The following is a 20,082-nucleotide window of genomic DNA, read 5'->3' on the forward strand; positions in this document are numbered from 1 at the left end:
AGGAAGATGGGGGTTGTGTGAGGGGAGCTAAGGGACAAGCAGTTTTGAGGGGGAGAGAGGGCATCTCTGTATGAGGGGAGAGAGCCTCAGGAACGGCTGGAGCATTGGGTCAGAGAGGAGAGCCCAGGCCCTGGGAAGATGCTAGGTGGAGAAGGCTGTTAGTGGCAAAAAGGGGCTGGCTGGAAGGAGGGGTCTATGGAGAGGGAGGTATGTGTAGAGAGGGGAAAGGCTGTGGGGAGCAGGGAGGGAGGGTGTGCATGGAAGGGGCTTTAGGGCTGAGGTGGGGGTGCTGTGTAGATGGCATTGGGGGAGGCAAAAATGGACGGGAACTGAGGATGTTCCTGAGAGGGTCGGGGGAGGGGCTTATAGGAAAGGGGCGGGGTTACACCCCGCTCCCTCTAAGTTCCTTGGGTGACGTTTAGTCCCGCCGTGACGTCAAGGTGTTTCCCCGTGACATCAGACGGCCCATGCGCAGTGACAGCGGCTATTATAGGTGACGTCACGGGTCGGGTGTGACGTGTAGTGGCGCGGGCCGCTAGAGCTCTCCGGGTTGTGTGGTCTTCCCCCCCTCCCACTACGGGTCGCGGCTGGGGCGGCCCGGCAGCGGGGACGCGGCTTCCCCCTCCCACCCCTCCCCTTCCTCCAGCGCTTCGACCCAAGATGGCGGCGCTGAGCAGCGGCAGTAGCTCCGAGGGGGCCTCGCTCTTCAACGGGGACATGGAGCCTGAGCCGCCGCCCGGAGCTGGGGCCTCGTTCCCGGGGGGCAGCGGCGGCGGCGAGCCGGCCATCCCAGAGGAGGTGAGGCCCGGGCGGGGAGAGGGGCCGCCGAGCGGGGTGCACTGGAGACCACCCCCGGAGCCGCTGCCTGGGGCTTCCCCGGCCCCTGGGCTCTGTGCGGCCTGAGAGCCGCCGCGCAGGCGGAGGTGGAGGTGTGGGCTGCGCCTCCCCCTCCCCGCCGGGGACGAGGCTCCCAGCCGTGTGGCCCGGGAGCGGGGTGCGCACGGCGGGGCCGGGGCTGCCTGGGGGCCCAGGTGAAGGGGGCGGCGGGACGGAGTGTCTCCCCTCCCCGCGTAGCGGGAGGGGCCGGGGGACGGCGGTGCCTTGCTGGGCAGGGGATGACGGGCGCGGGAGGCCGCGGCGGGGGGAAATCTCTGGCTGCCGGCAGGCCCAGCCGGCGCCGCTCCTCATTGCTCCGCTGCAGCGGCTTGGGAGGGGGCTGCTCCGCTCAGCTGCGCCGCCGCTCGCCCGGGTCCCCCCGGCCGTGGCGACAGCGCCTGGCTCCCAAGGGTTAAGGCGGGGGGGGCCCCGGCGCGCACGCTCCTCCTGCTCAACAAGTGCAGGCGGCGCAGGTGGCTCCGGCGGGCGGCCTGGGGCGGGGGCGAGGCGCAGGGGGCAGCGGCGGGCCGGGCTACGGCAATGTATCTGCAGCGGGGGGAAGCCTCGGCCCGGTCCCCGCTCGTGGTGCGGGGCTCCCGGCCTCCCTTTGCCCGGAGAGATGGAGACGCGAGTGCGCGCCTCGCTTTAATGTAGGGCCGTCGTGGTGGTGACAGGTGCAACGTCAAGGGGTCTGTCTCTGGGTCAAAACCGAAAGTCGCGGGTCTTCAGGCGGTCCCCCCTGCCCCCACGGCTCCTTTGTGGTGTGCATCTGAGAAGCTGTAGTACGCTTTTGCAGTCAGTTTATTTTGTGTTTGAGGATCTCAAAGCGCTTGTCGGATATTGACGAATCTCAGTGGGACCACTCCTGTGTGTTTGCGGGATTGTTCCCTTAATCGCTATTGCAGCGTGAGGTCTGCTGCTGTGAATTGGGCACCGGGTTGGAGTTCAGGATACCTGGGCTCTAATTTATGTCTATCATCACAGACATGGTGAGACTTTTGGGCTTATCACTTAACTAGCCTCTGTGTGTTTCCCAATCTGTAAAAGGAGGTAATACTTCTCTTACTGGGGTTTTGAGGTTTAAATCACTGTTTGCAGAATGAATTCAGCACTTGGATATACAAAGTATTTTGAGGTTTTGGGCGATTTAGGCACAAAGATGAAGTGACTTGGCCAATGTCACATATCAAATTGGTTCTAGAGCTAGGTTTAGAACCCAGAAACCCTGACTCCCGGTCTCTTGCATCAGTCACTGACAGTAAAACTTTCAGAAGCAGGTGAGTGATTTGGGAGCCTGGGCATCCATGTGCTGTGGGTCATTAGACTCTACTTCTAGGCCCTCTACTTTTACTACACCAGTTGCTAAACAGTTGCCATATTCCTACCTTAGTAGTAAAAGTGTTTTTGTATTTATTTATAGCACACACTAACCAAATTTTTAGCATTTCACAAACACAAATGAATTATGCATTGCATAATCCCTGGGAAATATTTTTTGTTTGATTCCAGTACACTTTACAGATGGGAAAACTCAGACAGGGAATAGGTCTGTGGCATGGCTGGGATTAGACTCTTGATCCCACAACTCAGACTTCTGTCAGTGAGATAATTCTTCTTTTCTGTAAGTAATAATAATCATCATTTGTTTCTAACTCTAGGTCTAATAGCTTTACTTCTGTAGTAGACAAGAATGGTAATGTCAGCAGTCAAAATTTTGCTAATACATGGTTAAAACTGAGATTTTTATTCCTGATACAAAAAAGGAGTTCACAGTTTAAAGATGTAAATGCCATAACATGAGTGTGTGTGTGCATGCTCTCTATATTTTACACAAATGTAGGAAGAGAAAGTGATGTGTATGTAGTGAGAACAATCATATTTTGTTATTGTTAAGTGGCTACTGCTCTGGGACCAAAGATGTGTTTGTTTTAAGTAAAAACCTGAATAGAACAGTAGGAACCAGATTTATTCATGTAATGTGCTCATCTACAAATCTAAATATTTCATACATAGACTTTAAACACAGTAAATTTGTAGCAGATAAAGCACCATAGTTCAACTACATTAAGTTGCTATTATGAATACACTTTTTAATTCAGCCGTAATGATGTTCAGTTGTAAAAATGTATATATATGGTCTATACTTATTCAGCTCTCTCACATTTTGAGGAGGTCTGGTTAGCTATCAAACAGGAGACCTATCAAACCATCTTGTGAGGGGTGACTTTGTTCTCGAAAAGGATAGCTACTTAAATGCGAACACCCTCCTTTATGTTTCTGTCAAGTTCCCAATCACAGATTTGTAGAGAAGAATTATCTCTTTTTCTTAAAGACAATGGAATTCTAAAGTTCTTAAGTACCTATTATAGAGTCTCATCAAAAAGCTCAGCTTCAATTGCTTTGAGTCAATATCTAGAATGGCTTCAGGGTCAGAGTGAATGTTGTCTTGAGCCCATGTGAAAACCTAAGCTGAATTTACTGACACATTACGGGAAATTTAGTTCTCTTTGTAATGTTCTTTTTTGGGCTATTCCATAGGTTGCTGTTTTTTTTTTTTTTTTAAATGTTAAAAAAGGGGGGCGAAAGTGTTTAGGAAATTTTGAAAAAGTCTTACTTAGTAAATTTGTGTTTTGAAATACTTGTATTTTAGTTGAGTAGGTAATTTATACTGAAACCATATGCCTTACTATGAGGTTATGTGGCTAATGGCCAGAGCTGAAGTATAATACCTTACACGTTCAAGATTTAGGATTTAAACAAAAAAAAACCAACCCCAACTTTTAGGCAATGTTAAGTCTTTATGAAAAATTTTTTATTAAATCTTGAACTTCTTACCTCAAATGTTATCTCTGTAGCCCTAACCACTGAGATAAAAGTCTGTAATAATAAAGTGTATTGATCTTAAATACTTGCTCTGGTAAAGAAAACAAAGTTGAATACATGTGTAAAAGTAAAAGCTTATAGCTGGTGATGTGGGGGGAAGAATTCACTGTGCCAGAATGTTGTAGTTGCAAGAACACATCTCATCTGAAAAATCATGCAGGATTCATAAGTGGTACTTGGAACCACACATGTGCTTACAAAAGTGTGGTCCATTTAGGAAATTATTTCTGAGGGCATTCTGTGCCAAAAAATTAAAAATTCTGCGCACAATATTTTAAGCCTCTGCATTTATTTATTTATTGATAAATAAATCTTGCAGAATTTTTAGTATGGCAGTGGGGAGCGCAGGCCGCTGGGTGTACGAAGGTGAGAGGTCACCCTGTAGCCTCCCCACTGCTAGGACATGGACTCAGTGCTGAGGCTGTGCCTGACCCTTACACAGCACAAGGCGTGGGCCTGCCCCAGAAACACCCTGGGGCCCTGCTCTTCTGCACCAAACACACCAGGCATGGGACAGGCAGGATCAAAGTGTGGAGGGGCCCAGCTTCTAAGAGGGGGCAAGGTCGAGATTTCAAGGTGGGGAACCAGCCCTCCAGGGCTCCCTCTGAGTCTTGCCTTCTTTCCTGTCTCTTGGTGCGTGGAGGCTGAGGCATCGTCTTCTGCTCCCAGTGGCCAATCCAGTTGCCCAGACTCAAGCTGTCTGTCTACTCTCAGGTGAGCTTTGGGGAGATTCGACATCCAGGCTGGTTCACCCCAGGATGGATTCTCAGAGTCCAGGTGGGGAGCATCACAGATTTGCAGGATGATTGGAAGTGTTTAGCAGCTGGGAGGAGAAACTACATTCTTGTCACTGGGGAGTATTTCCAGAATTATTAAATCATTCCAATTAGAAATTCAAAATAGATGACTCAGGAAGTCCCCGGGGAGACACCTAGACTTATTGGACTCCTGATGTCACTTTAATGGCTGGGGAAAATAAGTTCTGCTTCAGTCTTTTTGGAAAATGTCGTTACTTTCAGTTTTGAAATTATTTTAATTTTTTTTACTATTCCATAATACAGTTTTTCTGTTGACCCGAAACAGCTTTTCCCACAAATTTTGTTTTGCTGGAAATTTTGAAACTTTTTACCTTTGTTCTCTTTTGGAACAGTTTATTTTTCAAACTCGCAGCATTTCCCACAAAACAAAAAATCCAGTTTCCACCCAGCCCTAATGAGAATCCACCTTCAATTGAGTGGTACTTCAGTTCATACTACTTTTAGTCTGGAAAATTTTTTCTCCTTTTGAAATATTTTCCTGTTAAATGTAACTTTACGTAACAGATGTTTGGGGATTGAATGAATTTTCTCTTATGATGAAAGTTAATGCAATATGCATTCCCAATGGAAGTACTCTACTGTGGTGATGCCATCCATGGTATTTTCCTCATTACAAGACACAAGGTGCTAGTATTGAAAGGGTCCATGTATCAACATTCACTCTTTTTGCTGAAAGCTGAATCTTAGAAATCAGTTGCTTTGGGTTTGAAAAAATGATTGCGGTCAGTTACAGGTTGTTGATGAAACAGAGTATCTTTGTGACATCTTTCCTGGCAAAATGAAATGTAGTTAATACCCTTTTATTATAGAAGCACTATAATTTTCTCCAAATTACCCAACAGCAAGCAAATAAATGTACTAATTAATACACTAAAATGTATTTACCATCAAAATATGTTGCATAGCTCAGTTGTCAGTGAGTTTATTAAAAATAAGAATTCTGTTATATAGAGGGATACTAGCAGTAATTTCTACAGTATATTTAAGCATATAGCATATTTAAGCCTCTGAAACAGTGTTATTAGTAAGGTAAATTGAAACAGTTAAACTTGCTGAAAATGGTAATTTTAGTTTTTAAGACAGTATTTGAACTGTTGCATGAGAGTGCTATAGAGCATGTAGTCTGAATTTTTCATGTATTTTACTTAAAGTTGTCTGTAACTTTCCTTGATATAAAATGTTTTCCTTATTTGACAAGTTCAGACATTTCATAAATTAAAATAAGGAACTTCATTTTTTTGCAAAACATTGCAAGCAAGATTGTTCTCTTTGGAAATTTTTTTTTTGGCAGTCCCTTAACACCTTTCACAAGGATCATCTTTGACTTGTAAACGTCAGCCTGGGCAGGATTTTTTTGATTAATTTAATGGAATAAAAGTTTCTTCTATCTCTTCCCCTTCATCCAGATGTCCTGGACACAATAACTTTTTTAGTTTATTGAAGTATTCTCCACAATTTAAATATTCTAGTCAAGGGAAAGGAAACAGGTAGCTGATGCTTCCACAAATATACATCCAGCAGACCAAGCTGGAAGGGTATACCATAAAATTTTATATTCCAGACATTCTGAAAAGAGCATACAGTCTTTGCTGGAGTTACTATAAGATCTTTCAGTGTCCTAATTGCTCTGACTCAGGAAAAGCAGGCCATTCCTTTTATTGGTTGTTTTTTATTATCTAGCACCTAGGTGCTTATTTACAAAATTTAAAAATAACACACCCATTCACTGTGGATAAGGATGCCAGGTTTGGAATCCCTTGGGTCTTCTGGCTCTCCTTATGTTCATCTTGGCCTATGCCAGCTGCACTAGCTGGGAAGGGGAATCAAAACCAGATTCAGCCTTGACAGAGTGACTACACTATTACCACATTTCTGTTTCTGCTTCCCTTATGGGCCAAAGTCAGTTACTCCAGTTGCAGTTACCAAATCCAGTTCCACGTGTCTTAAAATAAATGTATCTGACATAATGCAGGAAAACCTCACATTTATTTACAATGGCTTATTTTATCTACTAGGATATTATAAGTGTTGATAGTTTGACACAAAGTTTGGATTACAAACATGAAGTATTACCTGCAACATAGATAAATGTTGTTTTTAGTCTTCCTCCATCCCAAACTTCCAGATACATAAGGCTGTTGGGCTTTCTTGTAGCATGTCCAATTCATGTTACAGCCCATCTCTTTGGAATTCTTTGGTTCCATCTGTACTAAGCAAGTATGCTATTATAGGGACATGGGTTGCATATAAGAGTTATTTGCATGGATTGTCTTTGCATTGGTTCAGCATGTCTACACTGCAGATCAGTTTGAAAAAACACTTTTATCATGGCAGGTTTCAGAGTAACAGCCATGTTAGTCTGTATTCGCAAAAAGAAAAGGAGTACTTGTGGCACCTTAGAGACTAACCAATTTATTAGAGCATAAGCTTTCGTGAGCTACAGCTCACTTCATCAGATGCATATCGTGGAAACTGCAGCAGACTTTATATATACACAGAGAATATGAACCAATACCTCCTCCCACCCCACTGTCCTGCTGGTAATAGCTTATCTAAAGTGATCATCAGGTGGGCCATTTCCAGCACAAATCTACTGCAGTTTCCACGGTATGCATCCGATGAAGTGAGCTGTAGCTCACGAAAGCTCATGCTCAAATAAATTGGTTAGTCTCTAAGGTGCCACAAGTACTCCTTTACTTTTATCATGTTCATATGTAGTTCTTTCAGCTGGTCCTGTATCAGGGCATTTTGGGATTTACCTATCTCATAGTGCTAGCATAGCTTTGTGGAACACTTACGAAAATTTGTGATCTGAAGGGCATTCTGAAAGACTTGTTTAAGCATTCTTATTTGTTGCAGTGAATCCCTTTGAGGTTGTCACCTTTTTCAGCATGAAGCACACGAGACATTTTTGGTGCAAAGCTCTAGTACCAGCATCACTGAGCTGTTGGCCTGGAATCCTTTGGCTTCTCTGGGTTAGCTAGTATACCTCCCTATGGGAAAGGGGGAGGGGAGAGACTTAAAGGACATTTGTCACTGAAGGCTCTGGGTCTCCAGCATTGTTAAGTGGGGCTACTGAATTGATCTTAAATAATTTCCTGAAGGCTACCAGAAGTTTAATTTCTCCTGACAAAGAATACCATTCAGCTCATGCCACTAGGTGAAAGAAGAAACAGATTCTTTATTTCAGGTATTTCTGAATAAAAGGAAAGGGCATCCTGAATATGAAGGATCTAGTACGGGGTCGGCAACCTATGGCTTGCGAGCTGATTTTTAATGGCACACTGCTGCCTGCTGGGTCCCAGCTGCTGGCCCCGCTCAGCCTGCTGCTGAACCCAGGTTGGCAGCAGGCTGAGCTGGGCCAGTGGCCGGGACCCCGACAGGCAGCAGCGTGCCATTAAAAATCCTGCCTGCCCCGGCCTGCTCTTCTCCGCCGTCCCGCCTCGCTCTCCTCCCCCCAGCGGGGGCAGGGTGAAGAAGCTTGGTCCTGCCGGCTACTGCTGCAAGGCAGGCAAGCTCTCCCCCCGCCCCGCCTCTTTCCCCAGCGTCCTGGATTCCTGCCTCTCTTCCTCTCTGTCCCTGCCACCGATCAGCTGATGGCCCTTGGGAGGGAGGGGGAGAAGCGGAGCGGCAGCATGCTCCCTGCTCCAGGGAGGAGGCGGAGACGAAGTGGGGACGGGGCCTTGGGGAAGGGGGTTGGAATCAGGGCATATCCCCTCCAGTCCCCTGCCGTGAGCCACTCTAGGCAGGGGGCTGGGAGCACCCCCACAACCCTAGCCCACACCCCCACAACCCTAGCCCACACCCCCAGCCCTCTGCCCTGACCCCTGCACCCCCCCATGACTCCAGCACCCCCCATGCCCTGACTCTTGCACCCCCCAGATTCCCACCCCCACCCTGAGCACCAAACAGGAGCTCCTGCACACCCCCCTGCCACATTCCCACCTGCACCCCTCGCACCAAATGGGAGCTGCCCAGGTAAGCACTCTACACCCAAACCTCCTGCCCCAACCCTGAGCCCACTCCCTCATTCTAGTTCCTGGCCAGACCCTACACCCCAACCCCCAGCCTGCTCCGTCACCCCCAGCCCTGTGCTCAGTGTACTCCCACCCTCAGCTCAGTGCAGAGAGAGAGGAAGAGAATGGGCTAGAACCAAGGAGAAGGTAGGTACCCACTCTATGTGGTCAGGGCTGGGATCCCAGACCGGCAGCGGGCTGAGAGGGGCCGGCAGCCAGGACCTTGGCTGGCAGGAGCCAGAAGACGGAACTCCAGACGGGCAGCAGGCTGAGCCACTCTGCCCACTGCCTGTTTGGGGTTCTGGCTGCCGGCCCGTTGCCAGCTGGGGTCCCGGCCGCAGGCCTCGCTCAGCCTGCTGCTGGCCTAGGTGAACAGAACCCCAGGCTGGCAGTGGGCTGAGCGGGCCAGTGGTGTAAGATCAGCATTTAAATTTAATTTTAAATGAAGCTTCTTAAACATTTTGAAAACCTTGTTTACTTTACATATGACAATAATTTAATTATATAATATATAGACTTCTGGAGAGAGACCTAAAAAACTTGCACACAAAACCTTAAATTGAAGTGAATAAATGAAGACTCAGCACACCACTTCTGAAAGGTTGCCGACCCCCAATCTAGTATTTCTGGTAGGAAAAGGTAGAAAACAGTGTGTCTGCAATTTTTGTAGCTTCCTAAGGAAAGTGCCTGGCTGTGCTCTCCAGACTTTTTTAAACACTTAAGTGTTTGGGGGTGGGGAGTGGGGAATGCAGTGCAACCATTGGAAGTATCACAGGTTTCTTATAAGAGAACAACACTAATAATTCTGGATGTAGCCTTTTGGTCTGGCATCAATTATGCTTTTCTGAAAATACTTTGGCAGCCATAGCCTAATACCATAATACTTGAGTGTCTCTGGGACAGAGACCCCTTGGCAATAGATCCCCTGTTCTCAAACATCTCTTACCGAGAGTTGACAGACTAACTACACTAAACACGTCTTACACGACATTTATCTGTGAACAGTAACATATGAGCTTTGTGTAGCCATCTTACAACTTGTTAAGATTCATAATCATTGCAAGGTGTATGTACAGGTATTTTTAAAAAACAATGTATTTATATTGAAAGTATGCTTTATGCTCTTAGAGTAGAAATTAGTCACCTGGAGATAATTTATTCTTGAAATGGCCCATTTGGGCAAGGGGGAGTTGCCACCTCATCCTGTTTGGCTGGTGATGCTATGCAAGCTCAGTTGTTTAGCCTTGAACAATACTAAGACTTTGAATGGTAAGCCATCAGAGACAGCAACAAACAAATGAAATCATTTAAAGGTAAAAACAAAAGAGAAAACATTACAACAAGCAGATATTCACCCTGTCTATGAATAGAAACTGAAGGCTGTTTTTGGTACAACATGGAGGGAGAAGCATCCTATCCATTTACTGAGGATAACCCTGTGTGGAGCGGGGATGTTTTCCTGAACTTTCAGATTATGGTTCCTAAGAAACCAGCTATCCCTGCAACAGACTGACCTTTTGGGGGAAAATCTACTTTATTAAATTGGAAGGGTAACTTGATATGTGTAGACTCAGATTCGCATTTTATGATTTTGTTTGATATGTAACCCTTTTGTTTCCACCACTCTTGTTTCTAGTTAAATCTTCATTCTTACAGTAAAACAAAAATAAGCTTAAGTGCTCACAAGTGCCGTGTGTTGTACAGGAGTGGTGGTTTAAGGTAAAATTGGTAAATTGGGGTATGCTGAACCTTTGGGTGCAGAGAATCTGGAGTTTCTGTGAGTAGCCGGTGTCGGGGGCTGGATATCAAAGGGGAATGACTCAAAGGGACTTGAGGATTGAGGCGCATCTATTGTTAACCTGTGAGGCAAATTTAGGGCTGCCATAGCCCAGAGGAGAGTGCTTGAGTGGTTGAAAGGCTGGTGGTGTCAGGGAGCTGATGCCCAGCTACCTCAATAAAGATTCTTTTTGCAGAAAGCAGGGGGTAACAAGGTGACTCTCAGACTTGGCTATGGAAATAACTGTCACAGCCTTCCAAGAGTAAGAACCTCTCTCTCTCCCCTCCCGCCACCTTCTAGCAAAAGTAGGCTTGTGTGTGCTTGCATGTTGTATTTATTATCCTAAGGCTTGTCAACATGGTACTTTAGTGCACAGCAAAGGGATGTAAATTTTAATCCTCATGTGTTGCACACTAACCTGACCCAGATGGGGTGCACTAAAAGTTCCTTAGTGCGTGTTAATATAGAGTACATTAACATACTTTTAGTGCATGCCATCAGGCTCCATAGGAGCCAGTAGTGCATGATATGCTAGTGAGGACTAAAATTTACACCCCTCTGTTGTGACTAAATCTCTGTAGACAAGCCCCTGGAAAAAGTGTGATGGGTGTAGGTGTGGGTAAGGATGCGGTTAGAAGAGAGCTTGAGAACAGAGGGGTGTATTGCATTTATCCTGCAAAGTCACATGGTTAGTGCTTATTCTTATGCTATCCAGCAGTGAGTTCTATAGTCTTGGGCTGGTTCTTGCAAAGATTCTGTCTCCCATGACTGAGTTGCCCATATTGATCAATAGTTTAATTGTTGTGGCAGAAGATAGCTGTAAGGGAGAATGAGATGTGGTGATGTCTTGTGTAGCTAGAGCCATAAGAAGCTCATATGCACTTGCTTGCAGTGTGGGTTCCTTCCAATTGTCCAAACATCTGTTTGTGCTGCCGGAGGCAATGGGCTTCCTTCTTAAAGACCCAACATTCCAGCTTTTCCCACATAGATGATTGGGGTACCTTGTGTGGAAGCCCAGCTGGATTCAAGGCGTTCTGCACTGGTACAGTATCAATGGTGTGGACCTAGGAGAAGACATATTGGAGCCATCGTGCTTCAAAATGGATTAAGTTATAGATTTAGGTCCTGATAGCCATAACAGTTGCTGTAATGGCATGGCATAGGAGACCTCTATATGAGGTGACAGCTATGGATGCTGTAGTGTTAAAGTCAGGTGTTTTTTGCTACATGTGATTGACTGCCTCCATGAAGTAGTGGCTTGTTCAGGCTCTAGTTGCAGTTAGGCAGGGGCTTCCAGATTCCCTCAATCAGACTGAAGTAATCACATGCTTTCTGCTTGAGATGGGTTGTACATACATGGGGCTTCATTCTTAAGGAGCTTTTCTCTCTAGGACAGTCTCTAGATCAGTGGTCTCCAACCTTTTTATGCCCAAGATCACTTTTCGAATTTAAGAGCAACCCAGGATCTGCCCTGCCCGCTCACTTCCCCCTGCCCCCATTCCTCGCTCTCCCCCACTCACCCTCACTGGGCTGGAGTAGGGGGTTGGGGTGCAGGCTACGGGCTGGCTCCAAGGGGTTCGCAGCATGGGAGGGCTCTCTGGGCTGACCCTGGGGCAGGGGATTGGGGTGCAGAATGGAGAAGGAGCTCTGGGAAGGAGTTTGGGTACAGGAGGGGGCTCTGGGCTGGGGCAGAGTGTTGGGGTGCTGGAGGGGGTGCTGGTTCTAAGGGGGGGTAGGGGCTTGGGGTGCAGGAGGGGGCTCAGGGCTGGGGGACAGGGTGCAAGAAGGGGTTCGGAGTACAGGAGGGGGTATGGGGTTCTGGCTCTGGGAGGGGGTTGGGGTGCGGCCTCCTGCCAGGCAGCACTTACCTTGGGTGGCTCCTGGTTGGCAGCGCAGCAAGGCTAAGGCAGGCTCCCTGCCTGCCCTGGCCCCACACTGCTCTTGGAAGTGGCCAACATGCTCCTGTGGCCCCTGGGGAGAGGTGCATAGGGCTCTGCGTGTCACCCCTCTCTGCAAGCACCGCCCCCACAGCTCCCCATTCCCAGCCAATGGGAGCTGCACGGGCAGTGCTTCCAGGCAGGAGTACTGTGCAGAGGGAGACCTGCCCCCTCCGCCCGTAGCGCTGTGCTGGGCTCTTCGGGAGCGGCATGGGGCCAGGGCAGGCAGGGAGCCTGCCTTAGCGGCAGCCATGCTGTGGCACCAGAGAGTATAATCGACTGGTTGGTGACCACTGCTCTAGATGCACCTCTTTTGAGATAAGATCCATGAAGTGAGGTTCAGAGCTTTCACTGACCTTGTATTTCCAGAAATGGTTGATTCAAACAGATAGGATCCTCTCTATGTGAAAGGCAGAATGGGTGTTGTCTCCTGTGCTAGGCAATTCTTCAAGGATGGGGTTGGGCAGTGTACCACAATATGTCTAATTACCGGTTACTTGGCAGGAAAGAGAATCTTGACTGAAATACTGTCTACAATCAATGTGAGAGCTATGTGAGTTGTCTCAGATTGAAGCTAGCTCTTTCATGAGTGGGGCACACCACAGAGATCTGTTTGTGGGGTCTGCGAGCAACACACTATTGGAGTTCTGCATAACTTGTCAAATGATCCACTTTTGAGGGATGCTTTCTTTACTTACTGGATGGGAGTTCATGTACCTTTCTCCCGTAAGTAATGCACCTAAGTGGGTAGAGATCAAGAGGTTAATTTTTCTGGTAGACTCCTTCCAACCATTTAGGAAAATTCACCAATTCCAATAAAAAACATCCATGATTCAGTATGAAAAGACATAGTTTAGAACAGGAGTCTCAAACTCAATTTACCTTAGGGCCACTGTCAGTCCTCAAATCCTCCCAGCTGACTAATAATGTCACTCTGTCCCCCCAAAACTCTGCCCCCCACCTGCCTAAGGGTCTGGGAGGGAGTTTGGGTGCTGGGTGCAGGCTCTGGGCTGGTAGTGCAGGAGAAGGGGGTGGGATTGCAGGCTCTAGGAGGGGGGAGGGGTGCAGGCTCTGGGAGGGAGTTTGGAGGGGGGAGGGCGTGTGTGGGGTGGGGATGTAGGCTCTGGGAAGGAGTTTGGAGGGGGTTGGGATGTGTGGCACTTACCTGGGGCTCCAAGGTGGGCTGGGCTGGGCCGAGGGGCCGCCACACGCTGCTGCCCCCAGGCACAGCCCCCGCAGCTTCCCATTGGCCGCAGGGATGCTCGGGGTGGTGGCAGTGTGCAGTGGCAGAGCCCCACCCCGGGGCCGCAGAGAGGGGCTGGCAGACGTGTGGAGTGAGCAGGCAGATGCTGCTCAGCTCCGCTGCGCAGCCGGGGCCCAGGCCCTTTTAAATTGCCTGGGGGAGGGGAGCACTAAAGCTCACTCAAGACACAAGCTGAAGTCACGAGTACCAAAGGAGAGCCTTCATTTAATAAGTCCGCTCACATATCAAATAGTTGTAAAGAAGGCTGTTACACTAAAGTTTAATCACCACATTGACATCGAACATGGGCACCTGAGCTTATAAATGTAGTATACACAAAATAAAAAAAAACGTATCTACCTCCAGTGTTAAATAGGGCTTTTTTAGGTATCTTAAAACTAAGCAGTGATCACAGAGTTCCCAGCCCACACCACACTTTCTGTGAGCATGAGAAATCCACTCTACCACTACGGCTGGAGTCCCTACTAAACTATATCTCCACTCAGCTCTTGATATGGTTGGCAATTTTCAAGAGCACTTAAGTGACTTAGGAATCAAGTCTCACTGGCTTTCAATGCAATTTTCACTTTTAAGTCATCTAGGCACTTCTGAAAATCCCACCCATGGACAACCACCTCATTGTAGGGCTTAGGACTCAACATCCCTCTCCTACACTGACAGCATCACATACATAGGTGGTTGAGGAAGGAATCATCAGTGGGCAAGGTGGTCTCATCTGGCTGTCCCTGTACTACCAGAAGCTTCCCCATTTCCTCTTTGTGGTGGCTGGAGGGTGAATGACTTCCTCCCTCCCTGCAAGGATGTTTTCTACTTTGCATCCAGCAGTTACTATTTTGAGCTGCTTTTTCTCTCTTCCTCCAGTTCTACTGCTCTAGCACTATTATAACAACAGAAGCAGCAGCACCACGAGGAAAGGAGGGCCGCTCTATTCAGCAGCTAATAGGCAGCTAGAGAGCAGCTTTTCAGAGACAAAAACTGGAGTTAAAGCCCTGGAAAAGTCCAAATAGCTGCCGAATGTACTCAAAGAAGTTGGGAAAGAGCACACAATAAGTTCTAAACCAGGGGTCTCAAACTCATGGCCCGCGGGCCATCTGCGGCCCACAAACCTCCCCAATGTGGCCCACGGGTCTCCAGCAGTTTTGGGGCTGGGTGTCTCTATCACTTTACCAAGTAAAACTCCCTATTCTCTTATCTGGAACAGATTTGATGACAGAAAAAGCTTTCTGATTCTTTTGATATGTGTATACATTGCACAGCTCTCTCATTGCTGCTTCTTGGCAGGCATACAACTTAATGGTCACATTAACAGATGTCTGTTTGTGAATTCAGAGAAAAAGTTGGTCTTTACAGCCAGCCTCCGCTGAGTTGACATATGTAAGATTTGGAAGACTGCCACAGAGTTCTGTACATCTTTTTACAAACTATTATTGCTTGAACTTGGCCTCATGAGAAGAATCAAGATTTATCATCAGTGCTCCAAACTTGTACTGGGTTAGAGGTTACCCAACTGTCTTTCCAGCTCGTTTTATTTTCATGATGTCCCCATCTTTAATAGCTACTGCTGAATAACTGAGATCTTTATTAAAATATGAGTTAGGTGTATTTTGAATTCTAACATGTTCATTTTGTGTTGCAGAAAGATTTTTCTCTTTACTTACCTTCTAGTATAATGTTTGAGACATCCTTGGAGTTGGGGTTCTGTTACTGGTATCTTTTAATAGAACATGAAGCTAATTCCCTGCAATTCTTTTTCTGGAAAGGTATAAGTTCTAACAATCACCACCATCCCACCTCTCTCTCCTTAGAGACTGAGGGATTTGTATTTTCTTTCACTGACGGGTCACAGGAATCTCTGAGGTTCCACTGGAAGAAGCAGTATGCAATTCTCCATTCTGGAGCTGATGGCTTTTGAATTTTGAGCTATATTACTTTCTCACTAGTCTCTAAGTAATAGTATCAATTTTGAATAGTGATACTTTTATAAATGGTATCTTCAGAGAACAGATAAGTATTTTTTCTCTGACTTGTAGAAATCAAATCTTCCTCAGTTTTCATCACATTAAGTTGATAGCAAATGTAATTTTAAGAACAATAAAAATACCTCTTTTCTGGAGGCCAGAGTCTATTGGTCCAACAAGTGAAAAATTTTTGACTTTTACTGGATCAAAATACCTTGTTTTCCTGTAAGTGAACTTACTATTGTATTGATTCAGCTTCAACAACCGAACATTGCTTAGTGATGACTTACAGTGCAAGGTAAGTCCTCTCATAATACTAACAGTGGTTATTATTGGCTCTTTCAAGAAGTTGCAGAGTCAGTGGGAAAAACTTGCAAACTGAGGAAGTATAGAGCCCCAAGTGTACAATGTGTTTAAGATCAGGGCATTTAAATACTGCGGTGATAGGTACATTAGAAGTATCTAATCTCTCCCAGACTTGCCTCTTTTGATTTATAAAAAATATATTTTTATCTTTTAGGTATGGAATATCAAACAAATGATTAAATTAACACAAGAACACATAGAGGCGCTGCTGGACAAGTTTGGAGGAGAGCATAACCCACCATCAATATACTTGGAGGTAAGCTTTGAGTATCAAATGAACTCCGTTGAGTTAGTGTAATATGCTGTATATTTTTCAAGTATAAAGTAACTGTCCAGTAGAAGACTGATCGTAATACTTGCAATAGAGAACTATTTCCTCCTTGACTATATAAAAACAAATTATGCTTTTAATACTTAAACATGGAAAAGAGATATTAGTGAGTCTGTCCCTCTTTCGTGACAAGCTGTAGGGTTCCTCCTGAGTAATGTATGTACTACTGAGGGAAAGGCAGAAAACTATTGAAGTAGGTGTGCTGTTACAACTAGTGTAAAACATAAAAGCCTAACAGCAACTTTCCATTCTGTATTCTAAGTATAAAGAAAAGGAGTACTTGTGGCACCTTAGCGACTAACCAATTTATTTGAGCATGAGCTTTCGTGAGCTACAGCTCACTTAATCGGATGCATACCATGGAAATCGGTATGCATCCGATGAAGTGAGCTGTAGCTCACGAAAGCTCATGCTCAAATTGGTTAGTCGCTAAGGTGCCACAAGTACTCCTTTTCTTTTTGCGAATACAGACTAACACGGCTGCTACTCTGAAACCTATTCTAAGTATGTGGAGGTGTGCATATGTATATATCACCACTCTCAAAACCTAAGAGCCACTCTGGTATGGGGGTTTTTTTACTTTTTTTTTACTTACAGCTTTCCTTCACAAACTCAAGTAGAATCAAAAAATTGTTAGGGTTGGAAAGGACCTGTTTAATTCATCCTCCCTGTTTCCTGAATGTTTGTAATATTTTTAGACCACATTTAAATGGAAAGATAGTACCAAAATAATTTAAGCTCTCAATCTCTCGGTTTTCTGTAAGTACACCTCCACAGGTCTTCACTCTTGAAGTTTCATGGGCACAGAACCATTTGAAGCCATACTAAAGAGCCTCATACCAGCTGCATCTGTATAAAAAGAGGTGCACTGGTACCACTCATTCAGTTTTTGCCCTTTGGTAGGTATTAAAACCATCGTGGGCTAACGAGAAGCCTTTTAATCTTAAACGATAGTTGTTGCCTTTTGGCATTGTGTAATTAAAAGTAAAGATCCTGTTTGAGGTGCTTCCAGCTTTTTCTTTCGTAGGATCAGGTCACGTGCTAGTTATGCAGATATTCGCACAATGTCCTTAACTGTTAAATATAAATAATGTCTTCCTTGTTTAGAACATGGTTATTCTGTGGGAGTGTGAAATGGATATAATGGATGAAATACAAGTCACTGTGTTAACCTTCCTGTGCTAGATCAGGGCACTTCAATCCTGATGTGAAACAGCTTGTTCCACTCATAAGCAGATGCTGACAATTGTGTAGTGGTTTTGCTATGATTAAGTCGCATGTAAAAGTAATATGATAAGCAGTAACAAGCATAAGTTTCCAGTGGTGAAATGGGTTAATTCATTACATTCATGTGCAACTCTAAATTACATAAAAATAAATACATAAATATTACATAAAACACTACATTAAAAGAATATTATTTGAAGTGTTCAGTAGTTCACAAAAGTCAGTGTCCAATTTTTTATCTCTAACAGCAGGGAGAGAGGTATTTAGGGCAGAAAATGCATGATGCTAGAAAAGCCAAGAGTAATCAGAATAAATGGTCTCAATATTATAGAACAAGATGCCTGGTAAGTAAACTTGCTGAATGTTGCAGTTAAGGTCTGTACAGAATTGGAAGAATTGAGATGGGCTGATATTTGGCAAATGGAATCTATAGCTGCTAAATGTAAGGCCATTCACGTGGGGAGAACAAAAGTAGGAGCTCTAGACTTACTGAAGTAGAATTGGAAGAAAGTATGAGGGAAAGAACTCAATGGTATTATGGAGCAGCTGGTTGCAACTCCATAGGTAAGAGTTGTGTTGTGCATTGAAAGTAGGAGAGTCAACCTTTATTTTGTCTAGGGAGAAATACAAACTTAAAACAAATTCTCCAAATTTAGAACACTTACTCTTTGAGCACAGTGAATTTTCTGAGAATGTATAAGTAAATATGTTAATTTGTTTGCATTAAAATTAAATTATTGCTTTATAAGAAATTTAGTATCTGTTTTTTGCTCCTAATCTTATTGGAATAACATACTTGAAACTTACCACGATAGTTTAAATTAATTGAGATCTTTAAACTGTTTGAGGCAACTAGTTGTAATTAAGCTATGTTGTTGTGTCTAATTTTTCATGGCTAGATGGGATCAGTTCAACAGCTGAGGTAACTCTCAAATGGGACCATTGTGACATCAATGCAACCAGTCCCCACCCTTCCTGTATATCTCACTTGCATGCAACAGTTTTATTAGTTGTAATGGCTCAGTTGTATGAGGGAGACTTGACATGCAGCGAGGAGTTCTTGGTTAGATTATTTGCCCCAACTGTCCTTGCTCTTTAAAGAGTCTGTAGTGCAGACTAGTGAGCTAGTTATTTGCCTTTGCTCCTTTGCATGTTAAGGCAAAACTGCTGGGTGCCCAAGCACAGAGGGAGCACTTAGAGCATGGACACTGAGACTCTGGGATTGAGTTGTCATTACCTTTATTCACATAGCACTGATTTTACTAATGCAGCACTCTGATAAATCCATTGCAGTTTAAGGGCCAGATTCACCATTACACTTAAGTTGCTTTGCTCTGCTTTGGTGTACTACTCTTAAAAGTTAAAACAATAAATTGTTATTTTAACAAATTATTATATCATGTGATAGCATTCTCTGTGTTTCTTGCTTGGTGTTCATATGAATTTTTTTTTTTAAATGAAGAGAATTCTCAAACCAAAAAGCTGTTACATTCTCTTAACCTAAACTCCATCACATCAGTAAGTTTAAGGATAAAAATATTACAGGGATGTTGTAATTCCGCCAGGAAATTCAGAGATAAGGTTACACTTAAAAGAAATCCAAATTTGTTAAGGTATGAAAATGCATATTTAATCCACCCAGATACCTCTAAGGGATGAAGAGACAGGATTAAAACTGATATTTAAACATATGAAAAAAATATCTAATCTGGGACCAGAAACACTAAAATACTTTAATCAGAATCCTATATTCCTTGCATAACATCACTGCAGGCAGAGATAAGATTGTTTGGTTGCCTTGACTGCATTTCTATATCTAAACATGTTAAGATTTCTTTGATCAACTTGTTTGTTTTAGGTTGGTGCAAGAGTAGTGGTTGGCCCTTACTAGCTTGTTAGAAGTTGCGGTGACACAATTGGTCTGAGACTCTAGTGTATCACAGTGCTGGATATAAAGCAGCCTGACAGACAACTAACAAAAACACATCTTGGTCTTGATTGCAGGATTGAAAGTACAAAAATGTAGAAAATATGTTCCACTGTCTGATTAGAAGCCAGTATGGTTGCCAAAGTATGGAAGACAAACGTTGAGTTTCAGCAAGTGCATATGAGCCAATTCAGCAGGAAATTCTCTACATATAAGATAGACTTTAGAAGGGAGATAAGGGAATACTGGTAAGTAAATTACAAGCAGCTCCACAGATGTGCATACCGTTGAGAAATCTAATAAAAATGGAAAAACAATGTGGATAACCTGTGGACCACTATCTTGCCTGTTGCTCAGGCCTTACCAGGATGCCATCTTCAAATCAGACCTCCTTTGGTTTTCACGACCAGACTATGTCTAAATCTTGTAGATTCTTTTTGCGTGACATACCTAAAATATGCCCTTCCTATCCATCTGCACAGCTAAGACTCTTGTCCAGGTGTTGATCCTATAATGTGTAAATTACTGCAACATCCTTTTCTGTCCTTGACAAATGCAATCTTACCCCATTCCTATCTATTTGGAATGCTCCTGCAAATTACTTTTCTTAGCCCATCACTTTGACCATGTCAACCCTTTCTTTGCATCTCTTTTTCTGTTGAATCAAACCTAAGATGCATGTCTTTGCTTTCAAGGCTCTTC

The 20,082-nt window shown here is 44.8% G+C and overlaps 1 protein-coding gene across 1 annotated transcript in view; it reads left to right on the plus strand.

Annotated features, from left to right (window-relative positions):
• Positions 1-642: 642 nt before the first annotated feature.
• The window catches only part of BRAF (B-Raf proto-oncogene, serine/threonine kinase), a 117,781-nt gene continuing 98,341 nt past the window's right edge, over positions 643-20,082 (plus strand). The window contains exons 1-2 of the mRNA XM_084626527.1: positions 643-798; positions 16,050-16,151. Of these exons, the coding sequence (XP_084482653.1) occupies positions 661-798; positions 16,050-16,151 (240 nt within the window). The 5' untranslated portion in view covers positions 643-660. The remainder of the gene's footprint in view (positions 799-16,049; positions 16,152-20,082) is intronic.

The sequence above is a fragment of the Lepidochelys olivacea genome, assembly GCF_965140295.1.
Source record: "Lepidochelys olivacea isolate rLepOli2 genome assembly, chromosome: 1".
In the NCBI taxonomy this organism is placed as follows: Eukaryota; Metazoa; Chordata; order Testudines; family Cheloniidae; genus Lepidochelys; species Lepidochelys olivacea.